This window comes from Perissodus microlepis, chromosome 6, assembly GCF_051167445.1.
Source record: "Perissodus microlepis isolate ML-2025 ecotype Zambia chromosome 6, ASM5116744v1, whole genome shotgun sequence".
Lineage (NCBI taxonomy): Eukaryota > Metazoa > Chordata > Actinopteri > Cichliformes > Cichlidae > Perissodus > Perissodus microlepis.
The window spans coordinates 10952373-10971933 of NC_140466.1; the positions used below are offsets into that span (position 1 = coordinate 10952373).

Here is a 19561-nt window from a genome sequence, read left to right on the forward strand (position 1 = left end):
AGTTGAGGTGGTTTGGGCATCTGACAAGGATGCCTCCTGGGCACCTTCTGGGTGAGGTGTTCCGGGCATGTCCCACCGGGAGGAGGCTGCGGGGCAGACCCAGGACACGCTGGAGAGATTACATCTCTCGGCTGGCCTGGGAACACCTTGGTGTTCCCCTGGATAAGCTGGAGGAGGTGGCTGGGGAGAGGGAGGTCTGGGCTTCTCTACTTGGGCTGGTGCCCACGCAACCCAGCCCAAGATAAGCGGAAGAATTTGGATTTTCTAACAAAAGTAAACATTATGGGATAAATGTGGGACATAAAATGCTCATTTCTTTTGTCTTAGTCCTTTTCAACAGATCATCAGCTACAATGACACAGAAGAAGACAAAGTGTAGTAAAAAGTCACATGAGAGTTTCTCTTTGTCTGCTCACCAATACAGACAAGATCCACCAACACCAACCAAATGTGGGGTACCCCTCGATATCTATGAAAACATCTCTTTCTCCAAATTTCCTGCAGGTTCAGGATATTCACTCACAGAGGACCAAAATCACAATGATAATAACTCTGGGATCTACATGAGTCCTTTGCCAGCTTTGTATATGTGAAAGAACAGGTGATAGTATCCTGAGAAACTACACATTTAAATTGAAAATGTGCAAAAAAAGAAAAAAAAAAAATACAGAAAGCTCTACAAACAGTGAATGTCCTTGTGTTGGCAGAGCCCCCTGTGAATCCCTCAAAAAGCCCACCAGTTATTTTTGTGTGTTAACAAATCAACTTTTTAATAAAAATTATTAAAAAAGTGTTTGCTTTTTGTTTTGTCCTCTTGACAATAGAACAGATTATATTGTGAATTATTTATCTCGCTATTGTTTAAAATAATACAATTTTATCCTTTGCAAAAAGCTGGCTATATGAATGAGCAAAGCTGTGAAGATGAAAATGTAGCAGTATGTAGCGAAGTGTAATTGGCTTTGTTGTTGTCAATTTGTAGCTTTGCTGGATTTCAGTTCCTGCTTTGTTTTAGTTTGTTAATTCATGCTGAAGATTGAATCATTTGACTGAAACTAAGTGTATACACACACACGAAGTCAATGTCCTCTCATTTCTCTCGAGTTGATAACTAACACCCATGGCATTTGCTGGGATTTTGGCGCAGGCCCTGAGGCCATCTGAAACATCTCGATTCTCTTTAAGGCCACTCTGTAAGACAGTGCTTCTCAAACTGTGGGACAGGGCTCCACTGGTGGGGCAGGGTGTTGCAAAAGGTGGGACGAGGATAACCTGGGAAAAAAAAAATTAAGTCAAACAAGGTTCACTGAATATGACTGCATTCTCTTTTTAAAATAAATAAATATTTTTTCTGGTGCCCTTTTGCGAATTTCATGATATTATTTACCAATCCAAGCCGATCCAAGCAGAAACAGTGTCACGCCCATAAAACTCAACTTGGTTCCTTTTTGTGGGTAATAGTTAATAAAAATGATGCAGCGTGGGCCATGAATTGTCTTCGATCTCTGAAGTTGGCATGTCCGAAATACTGTAGTTTCTGAAGAACTGTGTTAAGTATTAATATATATTACATATCTGTTAGTGGCAAAATTATTCAAAAATTATTACCAGTTAACTTGCTGGTAGCACACTGTGGTGGCTTGGGTGTAGTTTTTGACTCAGCTGCAGGCAAGTGAGTTCAGGGAGCAATGCCAGGAGAGGCTGGGTGGCAATGCTGGCAAGTCTTTTAGAATTAGGCATTTAGGCCTGGATGCTTCAGCACTTACCCCAGAATCTCTTGGACTTTAAAATTCAATTCAATTAGATTTGATTCAATTCAGTTTTATTTATACAGTACCAAATCACAACAACAGTTGTCTCAAGGCGCTTTATATTGTAAGGTAAATCCTACAATAATACATACTGACAAAAACCCAACAATCTTATGACCCCCTATGAACAAGCACTTTGGTGACAGTGGAAGAAAAAACTCCCTTTTAACAGGAAAAAACCTCTGGCAGAACCAGGCTCAGGAAGGAGCAGCCATCTGCTGGGACTGGCTGGGACGAGAGAGGGAAGACAGGATAAAAGACATGTTACAGAAGAGAGCCAGACATTAATAACAAGTACAATTCAATGCAGAGAGGTCTATTAACACATAATAAGTGAGAGGGTGACTGAAGAAGAAATACTCAATGTACCATAGGAATCCCCCGGCAGCCTATGCCTATTGCAACATAACTAAGGAATGTTTCAGGGTCACCTGATCCAGCCCTAACTATATGCTTAAAGAAGAAGAAAAGTTTTAAGGTTAATGTTAAAAGTAGAGATAGTGTCTGTCTCAGTCCGAGAATGAAGTGCTCAACTGTCAGTAAATCTAAAGGCACATATTAAAAAAATTAAATTCATAGTTGATGCAGCAAATTTTAATTTTAAGCAGATGTGGTATAAAACGCCACTTAAATTACTGCCCCAGTTTGCTACCCAGTTAAAAGAGGCTCTCGTCAGGGAGGCTGTGTAGGTGTCATTTCCGCCCTTTTGTGCCCACAAACCAAAGCAAGCAGATCTGAGTTACCTGCAGAAGCAACTCTGTCCTCCACCGCTCACCAATTCTAACTGTGCTTTGTGCACTTATGGCTAGTTAATTCTACATGCACCTTGTTGTCTTATTTATTAGTATACTGTATAAGTTTAATTAAGGCTGTAAATGTTGAGCCTGAAGGGAGCAAGAAAGAACTACTGGTACATAGCTGTTACTTTTTCAGCAACAATGAAGACCATTTCTTTTCTCAACTTCCTTTTGTTTGGTAAGTGAATTCACAAATTTAGTACTTAAATTTTTTTCATTGAATGATTTAATTTCATCTTTCATATCTTGTTACATGATCAATTTTGGCAGTTCCCCTTACTGATGGAGCCATAATCAATGTAGAGGGATTCGAGGGGAGAAATGTCTCCTTCCAGTGCAAACACAAAATTGCATCGAACAGCAACAAGTATTTTTGCAAAGATCCATGTAAAGGCGAAGGAGAAAAACTGGTTACTGTAGAACCTGGCAGAAGAGCAGAGTCAGGGAGGATTGCTCTGGTGGACTCTGGGGATGGATCCTTCACTGTGACCTTCAGTCATCTCCAGCTGTCAGACTCACAGAAATACTGGTGTGCAGTGGATAGGCCTGGTTTGGACACATATACTGAAGTGCAGCTTGCAGTAAAGGAAGGTACGTATATTGTTCTATCACCTTTAAATAAAATACACCAATACTCTTAATTTTACACCTGTAAATTAATGGAGGAACAGCTCCTAGTTGGTAGTATAATGTGCATCTATGCATTCATTCTCTGAGGGGAATTATTTGCAAATCTCATTAAGTCAAATTTGTGTCATAATAGGACATAGAAAAAAATGTCAAATGTTTAATCTGAGTGTGACAAAGTGGCTAGGACAGAATTCATTTGCCATTTGTCACTTGCATATATTGTTATTTTGTGTTCTGTTATTTTACAGTCAGCCATAATGCTTTAATTTAGACATTGCTGGTGTAACTTCTCTTAACACACACTATCCCGGGTTTTGTTTGTGGTAGCAGTAGTTGCATCCTTTACATCCATGCATGTGTTTTAAAGCAAACACTACTAACCATCAGGTCATCTGAATTTTCTTCTGTTTACAGGCAAATGTCTGGTAAATTATGTTTCTTTATGTTGCTTTGGTTATACTTACCATTAGTGATGGGCAGATGAAGCTTCATGAAGCACTGAAGCTTTTCATCCAATTGGTTCACCCCAGCGCAAAGCGTCTTGAAGCTTCATTTGCTCTAGTAGGACACCTACTGGACGTAAAAATATTAGTTGGCATGAATTTGAAGAGTGTGGCCTTTTGCACACAGCCTGTAAATGTCAACAACAAAAGGAGTGTGCAAAACATGTATATTGTAGTGATGCAGTATACTGTGTATATTTATGCTGGCAGTATGGAAAATGATTATTTGGAAATGCTTAAAATGGAAATGATCATTTACTGTGAGGTGAGGTGTGGTTGGGGTGTGGACAGCGGTTGTGCTTTTGTAACGTTGAGGTATGGACAGCTACACACTGAGTCCTGCCTGTTCACATTTTAATCTGTAAAAACTAAATTTTCACTGCTTTTATGACCTTTTAGTGGGGAGAACATAGCTAGGATTTAATGATTTAACAAATCTTTTAAATCCTTTATCCTCCACAATGCTAAATGGCTGGGAGTCCTCAATCACCATGCTAACCAGGTCTTCATCTATTTGAGATTGTTCTCCTGAGGAAAGACAACAAAAACAAAGCACAAATATAAATATCACACACGTAACTTATAACAGTTGTATAATATTGTTATATCATTTAGTAACATTACTGCATGCTATATTATCATGACATTTGATGGCTCACCTAGTCTTGCTCCACAATCGGTGTTCCCCTTATTCTCATGCAAAGCTCTGTAGTGCCTAAGCATGGATGAGGTGTTGTTGTTATATCCCAGCTCCCTGGCACATAGCAAACACTTCACCTTGTACAAAAGTAAAGACAGCTTAACATAAATTGTATTGCACTATCAGTATAATGAAAATACATCTTCTGTAGAAATTTACATACCTTGTTGGGAGGAATAAGATCAAAATGTTCCCACACAGGGGAGGACATCCTCCTCTTCTTAGCTGGCTCCATTCTCTCCTGACTTTCTCTCCTCACTCTCATAAACCTCCAAACTGTCTCCAAACTCTCACTAACCGCAACTCTCCATCAAACACCCACATTTTGAATGAAGTCTGAACATTGTTTATATCTCTGTCAAAGTTCGAACCACTTCATGAACCAGTCACGTGGTACAGCCGGGCAGCGAGGCTTCGGACGTCATCATTTTCAGCTCCTCCCATAAATGAAGCAAGCCTCGATACGCGCATCGCGGAAACGCCCGTCCATTACTCGACACAAGCTTCGAAGCCTCGATACAGAACGTCACATCACTACTTACCATGGTGTCCATGTTGTGTATTCAGGTCCTATATGTAAGACAGGTGTATGGGAAGGGCCGCCCACTACTTCCTGTTTATGTAGGGTCATGAGGTCAATGATTGCATCACTGGGTGTAACCAAATGGAGGGTTTTTCATTTTGTATAGTATTGTTTGTTTTCTTTAAAGTAGCCTTTTGAGTTATATTGTATGCAGTGTTTTACTTTACAAACCATTTAGTTTAGTAAATGAGTTTGTCAGTTTCATGCATGACTTTATTCCTGTTCTTTGTTTAGAATTGTATTGTTTGGTCTGACCTAATTGTTTCAATGTTAGGGACTAACGAGGTCAGGTGTGGGCAAAGTCCTGTATAAAGCAAGTGGGATTTTTGCATGCCTGATTGATTGTTTTATGGTAAAATGGAGATACCAGCAATAAAGTATGCTTAAAAGAACTTCAATCGTCTGCTAATGCTATTTACTTATCACCTTCCTTGCTGCTTAAGTTATGCTACATCACACTGAGAAATTGTGACTTAAGAAAAACTTTGTTTATTTTGACAATGATGGTGCCAACACATCTCAAAAAGGTTGGCACAGAACCACTGTGTAGCAGCCAGTTCTCTTTCAACAACAGTCTGCAAATGTTTGCGAAGTGAGAGGACCAGTTGCTGGATGTTTAGAAGAAAACCGTTGACCCATTCTTGTCTGAGACAGGATTTTAGCCTTTTCACAGTCTTTGGTCATGTTTGTCATATTTATTACGCGATAATGTGTACAATACTTTCAATTGGTGAAAAGTCTGGACTGCACGCAGTTGAGTTCAGTTGTTTTACTACAAAGCCATTTTTTGAGCAGTATATCAACATGAAAAACAAGATTAAAGTACAGTATGCTGATGATACTCATGATGGGCTTTTTAATGAAATACATTTATGGTTTTGTTTTGATTCATATTATTTTGACAAGAGTGAAAAACCAACAATCTAAGTAACTCTTTCAATTCTCCTCCTTATACAGTTACAGCAACTATCATATCTGACGTTTCTTCCACATGGTCATATCAAAATACCAACATAACACATTTTACAACTGGAACAGGAACCATGAAGCCTACAAACATTTCAACAGGTATAATAAATATTTGACATAATTAAATTTCAGTCCACATAAAAATAAATCAAAGACAAACTTACATTAATTAATATTATATTTTGCCCTACAGTCTTAAACTTCACAGCTGAAGAAGAACTTAAAACCAACACAGGTAAAGTTCTGATTGATATGATGACTTAAAGACTTTGCATGAATAAGATTTAGAAATTCAACCTGTTTTCCTCAGGCACCATCATGTTTACTACTGCTGTGGGTTTAGCTTTGATTGCTCTCTTGCTAGTGGCAGTATGCATCAGGAAGTCCAGAAAAACCTCAAAACATAAACTACAAGATTACTGCAACAGCACAGACTTCAGCAATGAAAACCAAAGAGAGGTATGAGTTAGAAACTGGAGATAAGCCCTGAAAACGGTCTCTGAAGCCAATCGATATAAATCAAATGCATAATAAAAATGTTCTGGGTTGAATTTATAGAATTACAATGAGAGTAAATCATGACACATTATGGCACCTAGATTCTGTATTTTGTGAGAGCGCAAATAACTGATGTTAGATGGAAATAGTTTATTTGGCAAGCCCAGGTAATCATTTCCTGTCTTTAGCATTGCATGCATTTAAAAGGCATGCATTAGAACTGAAGGAAACTGTCAGTCTGGCTCTCTATACAGATAAAACTAAATATAAGTGCATCACTGAAACACTGTTTAGCACTTAGATCTCAGTTTAATTTGCTGTGCTGCAAATCAGTAGAGCAAATAGACACTGATCTGCAAACTGAGATCCTTAACCATCATTAGGCAGATTGAGGAAAAGTTACACATCCTGTCCAAGTAACTGTCTAGCATAAACCAACTTCAAACTACACTTCACCTTTGGCTGGATTCATTTCCGAGTTTATAGTTTTAAATTTTCTAACTACTTTTTTATTTTTTATTTCATTTTGATTTTTGGTTTTAAATTAGTTAAGTTTCTGTTAGTTTCCAGAGTTTTCTTATTTTAGTTTGATTTTTTTGTATTGTATTGAAAATGTTCTCTCTCTGCTCTGCCTAGACTCGTGGCTCTGGGACACAAAACCAGACAATGTTAGAAGATGTACGTATGTGTGAATAAATTATATAAGCCCATTTTTTTTTGGCTAATTCATGCAACATACTTAATTTATTTAGTAATTTGTTTCATAATATATAAATAAGGATTCCACAAAGAAATATAAATGAACTTCTCAGTTGATGTAGAGCATACATAGAGCATACATAGATAGAGCACTCACAAATGTGATTATTTTGTTTTTCTTTGTCACTTTTCAACAGGTCAGCTGTGAGTACAGTGACACTGACGACAGGACAAACCAATGTAAAAAGTCATCTCAGAGTTCTTCTGTCTCTACTCACCAACAAAGATCCCATTCAGATCCACCATCTGAATCTGAACCTGCAGCAACCAAATGCAGTGTACCCTTCCGTATCTATGAAACCATCTATTTCCCCAGCCTTCCTGCAGATTCAGAATGTTCAACAACACAGCACCAAAATGTCTATGATAATAACTCTGGGATATATGTCAATACTTGATACGTGCAAAAATATAGAGAGCTGTACCTACAAGGCATCTCCTTCTGTCTCCTGTGGATCAACCGCAAAGGAGCCAAAATCTCTTTGGTTTGGTTTAGATTTATCAGAAATTAATCAGACTTAATCTAAATTTGTCTGTTATTCATAAACATTCATTGACAAGTTAATTTCTCCAATTATGTGCACCATAATCTCCAGTTATGATTATTAACTTTTGCAGCTATCCTCAGTGTCTGCAGGTTTGCCCTCTCAGGCAGATTATTGGTCATAGTTAAATTGGACGGGTCCTTTCTGGGGATAGAATAAAATACACAAATAACTCAGATGTTAGCGTCTTTGTGCTCTGAGTTTGGGCCCAATATATTCTTCGCCTTCCTCCAACACACACTTGACACAATAGAGGGAAAGAGCTCAAAGACGAGACAGAAAACGCTTCCTGTGGACAAGACCTAAGATAAGAGTCTCACAGACCTAAGGTTGTCGTAATGCAAAACAGTCTCACGGCGCCCCCGTATGACAATAATAAGCAATAGCTTTAAATGGTGCAAAGGGGTTTAGTAGCCCTGTATTTCATATGCGTTACACATTATTTCTTGCAAGTTGTACCCTGTGTAACATATAGTTATATTTCTAGGTGCACATGTTGTTACGTTATGGCATAGGATTTCAGAAGGGGTTCAAATTACAGTGCATCTATGTCTCAGATTTACAGAAGCAGAAGAACCCTGTATATAATCTAAAGAGGGTGCTAAACACCTTTGGTATGACTGAAGCGTTCCACTTTCTTCTGACAAAATTTGTAAAATGTAGCCTTAAAACAACCATTTAATGTCTGCTTGTCTGTCAGTTCATGTCACTCATTGTACTTACTAGATCCTAAAGTGACTTTTGTATCCAGATTTATTTGCATTGAGATAAAAAAATAACAGCTCCAGTGTAACATACATGCTGCATGATACAGCATGTAACCAGTTGATCATTGTGTTATTGGATTATTCATAAGGAGACAAAAAATAAAAAAAAGAATATTTCCTATGGTGGCATGAAAATATATTTTCATTTTATAAAGTGGCTTTGCTTTAATGTTTTAATGTTACTGTTTTGTTTTTTATATGAGACATGATTTTAGTATAGTGTCATCAGTATGACATGTGTTTGCATATATATGTCTGCTGGAAAGTCTTGATCACTCATTGCCACTTTACAGGAAGGATGTTCTTGGTGATAGAAGTTAGACGTAGGCACTGACAGCTTTTAAACCACAAAACCACAACTCAAAACACATTGACTCTTATGAGTAAACTGAAAAATTTAGAGTCTGCCAACTATTGACCTGTCAGCCTTTGACTGAAAGGTTTGAGATAGCACCTAAAAATATTCAAAATATATCTGTACTAATGAAAACCTCAGTATTTGGCTGTTTGTAAAAGGAGTGTAATTACAGAAGAAAAAAAAACATTTTGAGAAACATTCCACATTTCAAACCAGGAAGACTGGTAACAGTTTAATATATATCTGTCAAATTGCTGTCTTGCAGAAAGCATTCGATTAAGTTTCTAAAATATTAAACTATTCCTACAATGAAATTTATGATATTGTGTGAAATTATCCAACATTTCTGTAATAAAAAAACAAAAAACAAAATCAAAAACAAAATCAAAAACTTCCTGCTTCACTGCTTTTATTTCCATAAGAAATAGAATACATGTTTTTTTTATATATATATATATATATATATATATATATATATATATATATATATATATATATATATATATATATATATATATATATATATACATATATATACATATATTTATATATATATATATATATATATGGCTACTGCCACTGTTCGTGAAGCAGTGAAAATAAACTGTCATATATGGGGTTGTATAGGTGTCATTTCCTCCCTTTGTGCCCACAAACCTGCAGAAGCAGGTTGCCTAAGAGATCACTTAAAATAAAGAACTAGGTACACGTCACTTTTTCAGCTACAATGAAGAAGACTTCTTTCCTCTACTGCCTTTTATATGGTACGTGACTACACAAGTTTAGTAGTTTATGTCATTTAAATGTTTATTTTGATGTATTGTATCTTATCACATCACTTATTATTATTACTAAATGACTTATTACATTATTACATCAATTTCAACAGTTACATTAATCGATGGAGACGTAATCAATGTAGAGGAATTTGAAGGGAGAAGTGTCTCCTTCCAGTGCTCACACACATATGCATGGAGCAACAACAAGTATTTCTGCAAAGATCCATGTACAAGCACAGGAGACATACTGGTTACTGTAGAATCTGGAGGAAGAGCAGAGTCAGGGAGGATTGCTCTGGTGGACTCTGGGGATGGATTCTTCACTGTGACCTTCAGCAATCTTCAGTTGTCAGACTCACAGAAATACTGGTGTGCAGTGGAGCGGACTGGTTTCGATACATATGCTCAGGTACACCTAACAGTAAAGAACGGTACGTGTACATGAATACTTTTAATTTGATATTTGTATTTACATTCTTGCAGGTACAATTCTCTGTTTGTGGGTTAATGTAAATAAAAAACTTTAACAACAAAGTTTTGTACAATTTTACCCACTCATACTGCACTAATTCAGTAACTATCATATGACAGTGTTTTGCTTTTTTAAAACCACTTCTTTCACACAACAATTATGAAAAAAACAGAGAAATAAACAAAAATGTATTACAGCTAAAGTTTTATTATAAATTATGCTTAAAAGTGCATTTATAAATGTTTATAATCCTGTGGTTCATAGTTATTTTGGTAAATGGATCACTTATATAGCGCTTCTCAACCCTATCTCAACAATGATGGTCACCACCTATTTTTGTCTGTGGCTTAGACTGAAGCCCTTGTGAAAACCAAGAGATTTACAACCCCTTTTTAAATTGCATAACTATGTATAGTGGTTTGTTTTAGACAAATGTTTTTAAGGTTAAACATATTGCAATATTTAAAAAAAAAATGTAATTGTTAATTAATGTTAATTTTGTCCACTGTTCTCTTTACCGCTCACAAACTGAAATCAAATCAGAGTAAGAAAGACACATATCCACCCAGCGTGCAGATAACTGAAGTACATTTAAGATAAGATAAAGATAAACCTTTATTAGTCCCACATGTGGGAATATATTTGTTGGGTCACGGCAGAAAGTGGACAGTGCAAAATTACAAGCAGTAAAAATGAAGAAAAATTGTGGAATAGAATAAGATCAAAAGAATAACATACTATATAAAATAGAATAAAATACTATGTTTTGTTAGAAAAATTATACTTATTGGTACTGCACATGTGTGGATGTGTGTGTGCATCTGTCAGTGAGTGTGTGGTCATCTGCACCATTTGTATTACTGCGCTTGCATTTGTAGCGCAAGTAAAGACACAATTGTAATTGTAATGTCATAACTGAATTCACTACAATAACTTGTTACATTACTGCTGCTGTAAAACCTGTATATGCATTTCCAACTTCAGCATTGATGGTGCCTTGGCAGATGTGCAAGCTGCCATTTTACATTAATGCACCCTAAATCATCGGAGATGGAGGTTTTTGAACTTGTTACAAGCTGGTATTCATCCTCCTCTTTAGGTCAGAGAATGCAGTCCTGATGTTTTTGAGAAAAAGAATTTCAGATACATTTTTGATTTGTCTGAACACATAACCTTTGCCTCAGCGCATTTAAAATCAGCTTTTACTCACGGACAACGGTAGTATTTCTAGATTATGTTCACATATGGCTTCTTCTTTACCTGGCATTGCATTGTGAACTTTGTTCATAGACAATGATTTCGAGGCTCATGCAGTTAATTCCACAAAAGAACCAGTACTGCTTTTAATTTAGTGCCAAGTGAGGACCCAAAGGTCATGGACATCCAGTACTGAGTATCCGGCTTGTCTCTTTCAGAGTGTTTTACAAATTCTCTGAATCTCTAGATTATTGTCACACTGAGGAATTATTTCTAAGAAATCCTAGGGTACTCTTTTTATACCCAATCATGTTATCAACCTGTTGCCAGGTTGATTAGCTGCAAATTAGGCTCCTCCAGCTGTTTAGTTTTCCAGCCTTTTGTTGCCCATCCCATTTTTTTAGGGATGTTGCTTCCATAAAATGCTCTAACATTTTACCAAAAATATTAACAATTTCTCGGTTTAAACATTTGATATATGTTTTTTTTTTTAATGTTCGTGATTTGAAATGAATTAATTAGATTTTTTAAATCATTGCATCTTTTTTAAATTGACATTTTATACAACATCCCAGCTTTTCTGGAAGTGGGGTTGTATATTTTTTTCACAAAGGTAAAAGTACAAATAGTATAAATACCTTGTAAATAACCACTCTCTTAAACAGCTATTGCAACTGTGACAACTGTCATACCAGGAGTTGCCACATGGACAAATCAAAATACCAACACAACAAACTTCACAACTGGAACAGGAACCATGAAGCCTATAGAACTTTCAACAGGTATAAATACGCATATCAGTCCTTATGAATGTGACTCACAGATAAACTTACATGAAGTAATACTTAATTCTTCCTACAGCCCTAAACTTCACAGCTGAAGAAGAACCTAAAATCAACACAGGTAAAGTTTTGTTTGATATTAGCTTAGCTAATAGCTTATTGGCTTAAAGTGTTTACATGAACAAGATCTGATAATTGTCTTGTTTTCATCAGGTACCATCGTGTTTGCTACTGTTGGTGGTGTTGGCCTGATCTCCGTCTTGCTGCTGGCAGTATGTTTCCGGAAGTCCAGAAAAACCTCAAAAAATAAACAATCAGTTTACTCCAAACGTGCAGACCTCACCAGTGCAAACAAAAGAGAGGTATGAATCAGAAAACGGGGATCAATATGAAAGTAGTACACAAATAAAAAGAGGGAATATAAACTGAAGCACAAAACGATGTTCATGTTTGTAGTTATAGGAGTATAATGTGAGTAAATCCTTCTGTGTTATATCAGAGCACAACTAACATGCTGTTAGATGAAAAACTACTCTTACCACCCTCATGCATTTTTTTAACATATAATGGAGAAGACAGGAGAAAGCATCTTTCAACTGCCTCTATCCACAGATAAACATGTACAACAACATCAGTCAAGGGCAATGTTCCCTCCAGTGTTGGGCAAGTTACTTTGAAAAAGTAATTAATTATAGTTACTGGTTACTTCTTCAAAAAAGTAACTGAGTTAGTAACTGAGTTACAATATTCTAAAAGTAATTAATTACTTGAAAAGTAACTATTGCATTACTTTTAAAAAAATGTTTAACCCTCTGGGGTCCAGGGTATAATTGGCCATTTTTAACTACTTTTGATTTTCCCTCCACATTTTACCTTTAAAACTATTTACTTACACAATTCATCTAAAATAAGACAAAAAAATAAAAGCAGAGTAGAAAAAGTTATATTTTTTACTGTAACAACCACAAACATGTTTAATGAATCATATTTCATAACTTTAAATGCAAATATAAATTGTCAATTTTAAAATCCTATGCACAAGTTTTGCAAACAACAAAGTTATTTGCATCCATTTACCTTTTACCTTGATTTTTTAAATAACCATTTCAAACTATTTACAGAACAATCAGCTGTTCTGCATTCAATAAGATGCTACACAAATTATTTGTGCCACTCCAAAAAATAATTTCTGTCCACTATAAAGGAGAACATCACAGCCTGATACCTGCAGGTCTGACAGCAGCAGGTGTATCACTCCTTTTTCTACCTGGAGACAGCAGTCGCCTCATTGTTCTGACACACAACACAAAACTATCCACAACACTTTTTTTTTTTCAAGGGTATCATTTAATATTTTAGATCTCGCGTTTTATTCTTAGTAGAGTTTCTTTAGCTTCTGCAGTATGCCCTCATTAGCCAAAAATCAGTGTTAGGAAATGAAAAAAAAATGACTGACCCTGTCCAATAAACTGCTAAAAACACACTTTAAACACACTTTAATCTGTTATCTTTGGGACTGAGCTTGTTTGACAGAGTTAGAGCTCTGGGTACCTCACTATGGTGAAGTAGATCAGCTTTGTTTAGACTGATGACTAACACAGATCCAGATCATTGTTTATGTATGGATACTTACAGAAATCCAGGGTTTTTTTGTAATTTTCTAATAATAATTTTTAAAAAATCGATTTTCTACACAAACCCAATAAATGCAGATCATGTAAGATCGGGCTCATTTGTTGTTTTCTTTTTACTTGTCAACAGGTCAGCTGTGGTTATGATGACACTGACAAGAGGACAAAGGGCAGAAAGAAGTCTCCTAAGAGTACATCTGTCTATGCTCACCAACAAAGAGCAGATCCACTAACATCTGATGCCACGGCAACCAAATGTAGTGTACTCTCCGATACCGATCAAAACATCTATTCCCCCAAACTTCCTGAATGTTCAGTATATTCACCTACAGACGACCAAAATGACTTTGAAAATAACTCTGGAATCTACATCAATACTTTGACAGCTTTCATATTTGAAAGAACAGATGATGGTGCTTGTAGAAAGCAAATAACTGAACCTAATACAAGCAAAAATACACTGAGCTGTGCAAACCATTGTGTCTCCAGAGCCCCATGTGAATCCAGTGAAGAGAAGCCCAAATCACTTTGGTTTGGATTAGATTTATCAGAAATAAATCAGAATTAGTTTCAAAGATCTGATTTGTAAATTTGTTATGGACAATTATGGAAAAGTGAACTTCTTCACTAATCATCAACAGTAGTCTTCACCATTATTAAAGTTGCACACCATATTATACTGTCAGTGTTTCCATTTCGTGGCTGTCTCTGTCTGTTTTTGTAATTTATGCTTTGGTTTTGTTTAACTGGGAGGAGGCCGCGGGGCAGACCCAGGACACACTGGAGAGATTATATCTCTCGGCTGGCCTGGGAACACCTTGGTGTTCCCCCGGACAAGCTGGAGGAGGTGGCTGGGGAGAGGGAGGTCTGGGCTTCTCTGCTCGGGCTGCTGCCCCCGCACCCAGCCCTGGATAAGCAGAAAAAAAATTGATGGATGGATGTTGTATATTATATATTTTTATTATATATTTTATGTATCACATTTGATACATTGGGTGTTTTGGCAACTTTTTGTTAACAACTATGTTAATTTTAGGCAAAAAAAAAGAGTTTTGTCCATAACATTTTGAAATTATTGCAAGTATTGATCATGTTGATGAGTTCTCAGAGGTCTCAGAAACTCATGTAGCAAATATGATACAAAGGGCATCTAATAGCTTGTTGACTCAAAGCTAAAGTGTGAACTGACACTGACATATGGTTAACACGTCAGGGGAAATGTGCTACATTTCTAGTGGGTGAAAGTTAGTTAGTGTAGTATATTGTGTGTGTTTTTTTGTGTGTTGACAAGCATCTGTTGTTGTGGTTAATGTTAGCATGTATATACCGAATAGGCTGTGTGTTTGCAGCCAGTGATAAATTGAAAATAAACTCTCAAAAATCCTTCATAATTGGCTGCCAAACTGTATTATATCATTATTTTTCCACATGTAGGCCTACAAACGACTAATTTGAGTAGCCAGTACCAGTTTAAATAATTTGAGTACCAGTAGATGTGATGATAAGTGTTGGGTTAAACACATTACCGTAAACACATTACGTTATTGGATCACTGTAAAATGTAACAGAGCCAGATTCTGAACTTCAAGAGGTAACAAAAGTAGTGACTAGCAGTCAGACTTGTACAACATTGTAGCCTATGCAGTCTTTCAGCTGGCACATTTCTGCAATAGAATCACTTTGAAGATCACTTTGAAGTATTGCATTGTTGGCTTTGTGTTTATACAAAATACTAAAAGAAAAATCTTGTATTCCCTCATTATGATGCAGGTGGCTGATGACAAGTTTTTGTTTTGTTTTTTGTCCTCTTGATCAGCGGTCCCCAACAATATTTTCACGGACCTGCCTTTAAGGTGTCAGAGATAAATACAACAAAATAAAACCAGTGCTGGTACAAAAAAAAAAGAAGATTTATTCATAACACACGAAACTGTGCACTGAGCTGCTCATCAGCACAGTACCAGTAGATAAGATAACTAGTGTAGTGCTGATTTTGTTTTTCTTGGGTACAGTGACACTGACAAGCGGAAAAACCGCAGTAAAAGGTAATCTAGAATACTCATCAACAGAAACCACAAACATCTGAACCCACAGCAATCAAATGTAGCATACACCCTGACAGCTATAAAACACTATTTTTATGATAGAAACTCTGGGATCTATCTCACTATTTTTCCTGCTTTAATACATAAAATGACAAGCGCAGTAAATCTAGAATGAAATTTCTCAAATTGTAAGTAACACCTGGTTAACAAAGGTTTAACATAGTGTGAAATACCCCTTTGCAGGCTTAAGCTATCAGGGGAAGGATTTTGCTACAGCTCCACTGTGTGAAGATTGGTCATTGTAGTATTCTTTACATTCATGGCTGTGTTTATGAGCATGTGCATGAATATTGTGGCTAAGATCTTTATTTAATTGCTAATGTCTGTTTGTCTCAATTCATTACGCTAAAGACTTGAATTTTGATGCCCCCTAGTGATCTCTTCAGTGAAGACACCAAACAGACAGCACTGCACAGAGATATACTCTATATTGAAAGCATACATATTGCAATATAACATTACACTGATGTGAACCTTGCAAGGAAGAACAAAGAAAGAAGGTCAGTTTAGACTGAAAAATTCAAGCTTGTAGGAAAAGGAAAAAGAAAGTGAAAACGTTTGGACAAAATACAACATTTAAAATGAGAAGAAAATCAGAATCAGAATATTTTAATAATCACTAAGGAAATGATGTGGGTTACAGTTGCTCCAAGACAGTAATAGTAACAGAATAAGCAAATTAAATAATATGATATATTACAAAGTTTACAAATATAAGAAATGTAACTAATGTATACAGATCACTCACTTATAAATATTAAGAATATTACATATATTACATATATATGATTGACATTTAACTGTAACCTGTGAAACTTCGTCATTTGTTATTTTACTGTAGAACGTGTGCAATGGGGGTAACTATTGCAGTGTGTGCAGTGTGTTAGATGGAGGAGTTGTACAGGGAGATGGCCCCAGGCAGGAATGATTTCCCGTGTCGTTCAGTGGTGCTTTTTGGTAATCTCAGTCTCTCATTGAATGTACTAGCACATCATGGAGTGGGTAGGAGGTATTATCCAGCATTGTCCTTACGGACAACTTATGGGACAACATCCGCCTCTCAGACACCACCCTAAGGGAGTCGGGGGTGAAGGGTTGGCCTGATGGTATTGAATGCACTAGAAAAGTCAAAAAACATAACCCTCACAGTACTCGTGCTGGTCCAGATGGGTGTAGATATGATTGAGCAGGTAGATGATGGCGTCCTCAGCTCCGAGGCTGGCCTGGTAAGCAAACTGAAGGGGTTCCTGATGTGGCCTAGTTATGTGTTGGAGCTGGTCAAAGATGAGTCTTTCCAGGGTCTTCATGACGTGGGAAGTCAGTGCCACAGGCCTGTAATCCTGGGGGCCACTGGGTCTTTCATACAGGAACAAGGCATGACATCTTCCACAGCACTGGGACCCTCCGCAGACTCAGACTCAGACTCAACATGAACGGTTTATGAAAGACTCCGGAGAGTCTGGTCCAGCAGACTTGCCTGACTGGAGTCTCCTCTTTTGTCTCTGAAAGATAAAACAAGCTGCTGTGTTACACAACAAATTTGCCTGTAGCTAAATTCTACATACCTCGTTTTTAAACATGTTAAAATGAAAGAAGTGTTCATTTGGGGTAGGGCTGCATTGGTTGGACATGATGTTACTGCGGGTGGGGCCAGGATGACTACAGAACAATATAGAGTGAAACAAAGTTCAGTGAATACAATTTTGTATTTGTTGCATACTTGGACATAGACAGCTTGAACTCACTGTCTGATGATAAAATTTACCAAACTCAGAAAAAAAAGAAAACATCTGTGCCTGTATTCCAGTGCGTTCAATGGACACTGGCAGAAAAATGCAGGTTGGTTATTATAGACATAAAGACATTGAAGTACATCAACACAACAGTTTTTTACTACTCGATCCACTCATATCACTTGTTTCTGAAGGTCCAAAAATAGCAAGGGTTATGTGAGTGTCCCATTCTTATGTTTGCATAAAAAACAATGTACAGTATTTATTTGTAAAAACGTAAACAATAACATTTGTTACTAAGATTATTTTCATAAATTTCAAAGCAGTGTTAAAATAAAGCTTAATTTATCCTTCCACAGTGAATCTACACAGAGCCTATGACATAACCCTTGCAAGATGCCAGTGCCATCACCAGAAATTATACCTATGCAACATTATTTGCAAGCTATGTCTGTGTAACGTATAGTTATATTTCGATATATATAGTATATCAACGTATAATTAAATAGAAAGCAAGAAGAAGAAAAAATTGCTATGATGATATGAAAACATCTTTTTAGTTTCTGAAGTAAATTTTGCTTTGACTTCTTTTGTTTTTTTATATAGGAAATTATTTTATTATGCTCTGTGACTGCATCATCTGTCAGACATGTGTTTGTATACATGTACACACATATATATATATCTGTTGGAAAGTCTTTGTTACTCATTGCCACTTACTTTACAGGAAGGATGTTCCTAGTGATAGAAGTCAGAGGCAGTTTTTAAGCCTCAAAACCACAACTCTAAAACACAATGACTTTCTCATGAAAAAGATGTCCTACATAGATTTCTCTATGCCTGCCAACTCTCGACCTGTCAGTTTTTGTCTCAGCGATTTGAGATAGAAACTAAAAATATTAAAAATATAGCTGTGCTACTGAAAACTTCAGCTGTACTAATGAAAACTTCAGTATTTGGCTGTCAGTGAAAGCAGTGCAATTAAAGAAAAACAAAAAACAGTTTTAATAGGGAAGAATGGTAGAGACATAGACACCCTCTCCTGAGCCTGGCTCTGCTGGAGGTTTCTTCCTTTTCCTTCCCCCTATCGTCAAAGTACTTCCTGATAGGGGGTCATCTGATTGTTGGGGCTGTATTATTGTAGAGTCTTTGCCTTACAATATAAAGTGCCTTGATGTGACTGTTGTTGTGATTTGGTGCTTTGATATGGTAAAAGTCAGCTTTGTTCTTTTTTATGATTAGTAATTGTTCAGCTTTTAAATCATATCGTATGTGTTTGTTTGTTTGTCCCTTGCCAACGTTTAAGTAGCACGTAGGTGGAGCTTCTGTCCTTTCTTTTACCGCAGACTGCTTTAGAGCGATCTAAGGCCTTAACATTTGGGTCATGAGAGTTACTTGCTCATAAGCTGATCTCATAATTTAACACTTTGGCCATATTTAACATGGAAAACCATGATTAACAACAGTATATCATTCATTCAGTATATATTCAGTAACTATTGCTGACATTCTACATTTTACTGAAGATCACATGGACAAGCCAGGAGATAATTGCAGAAATAGTTTATTGAGTTTGCTTTAAATGTTATGTCTGGAGAAAGGAGAACGCTGCAGTCCAGCATTTAAACCACAAGGTTTCAAAGCCTGCTCAGAAGCTAAACAAGCTATGATGGAGAAAATTTTAACTTCCAAAATATGAACAGATGTGACATAAAACAGCACTTATGTTGTGAGCCAGTGTTGGTGACACAGTTAAATGAGGCTGTTACAAAGGAGGCTGTGTTGGTACTGTTTCCTCCTTTTTATGCCCACACGCCTTTGAAAGTTAGAATGAGAGCAAACCTGATTTGACTGCAGAAGCAAGTCTGTCCTCCACCATTCACCAATCACATCTGTCTGCACTGGGGTTTCCCTGTTACGTAATTATATAGCAAACTGTGAA

At 36.7% G+C, this 19561-nt stretch overlaps 1 protein-coding gene across 1 annotated transcript; it reads right to left on the bottom strand.

Moving 5' to 3' along the window:
• Window positions 1-1830: 1830 nt before the first annotated feature.
• LOC146385146 (uncharacterized) lies at window positions 1831-5035 on the bottom strand. The gene is made up of 3 exons (XM_084929962.1): window positions 4605-5035; window positions 4401-4518; window positions 1831-4269 (listed from the first exon to the last, which is right to left on the bottom strand). The coding sequence occupies exons 1-3, from the start codon at window positions 4704-4706 to the stop codon at window positions 4127-4129; spliced, it is 363 nt and encodes a 120-aa protein (XP_084786088.1). The 5' UTR covers window positions 4707-5035; the 3' UTR covers window positions 1831-4126.
• Between the last annotated feature and the right edge of the window lie 14526 nt (window positions 5036-19561).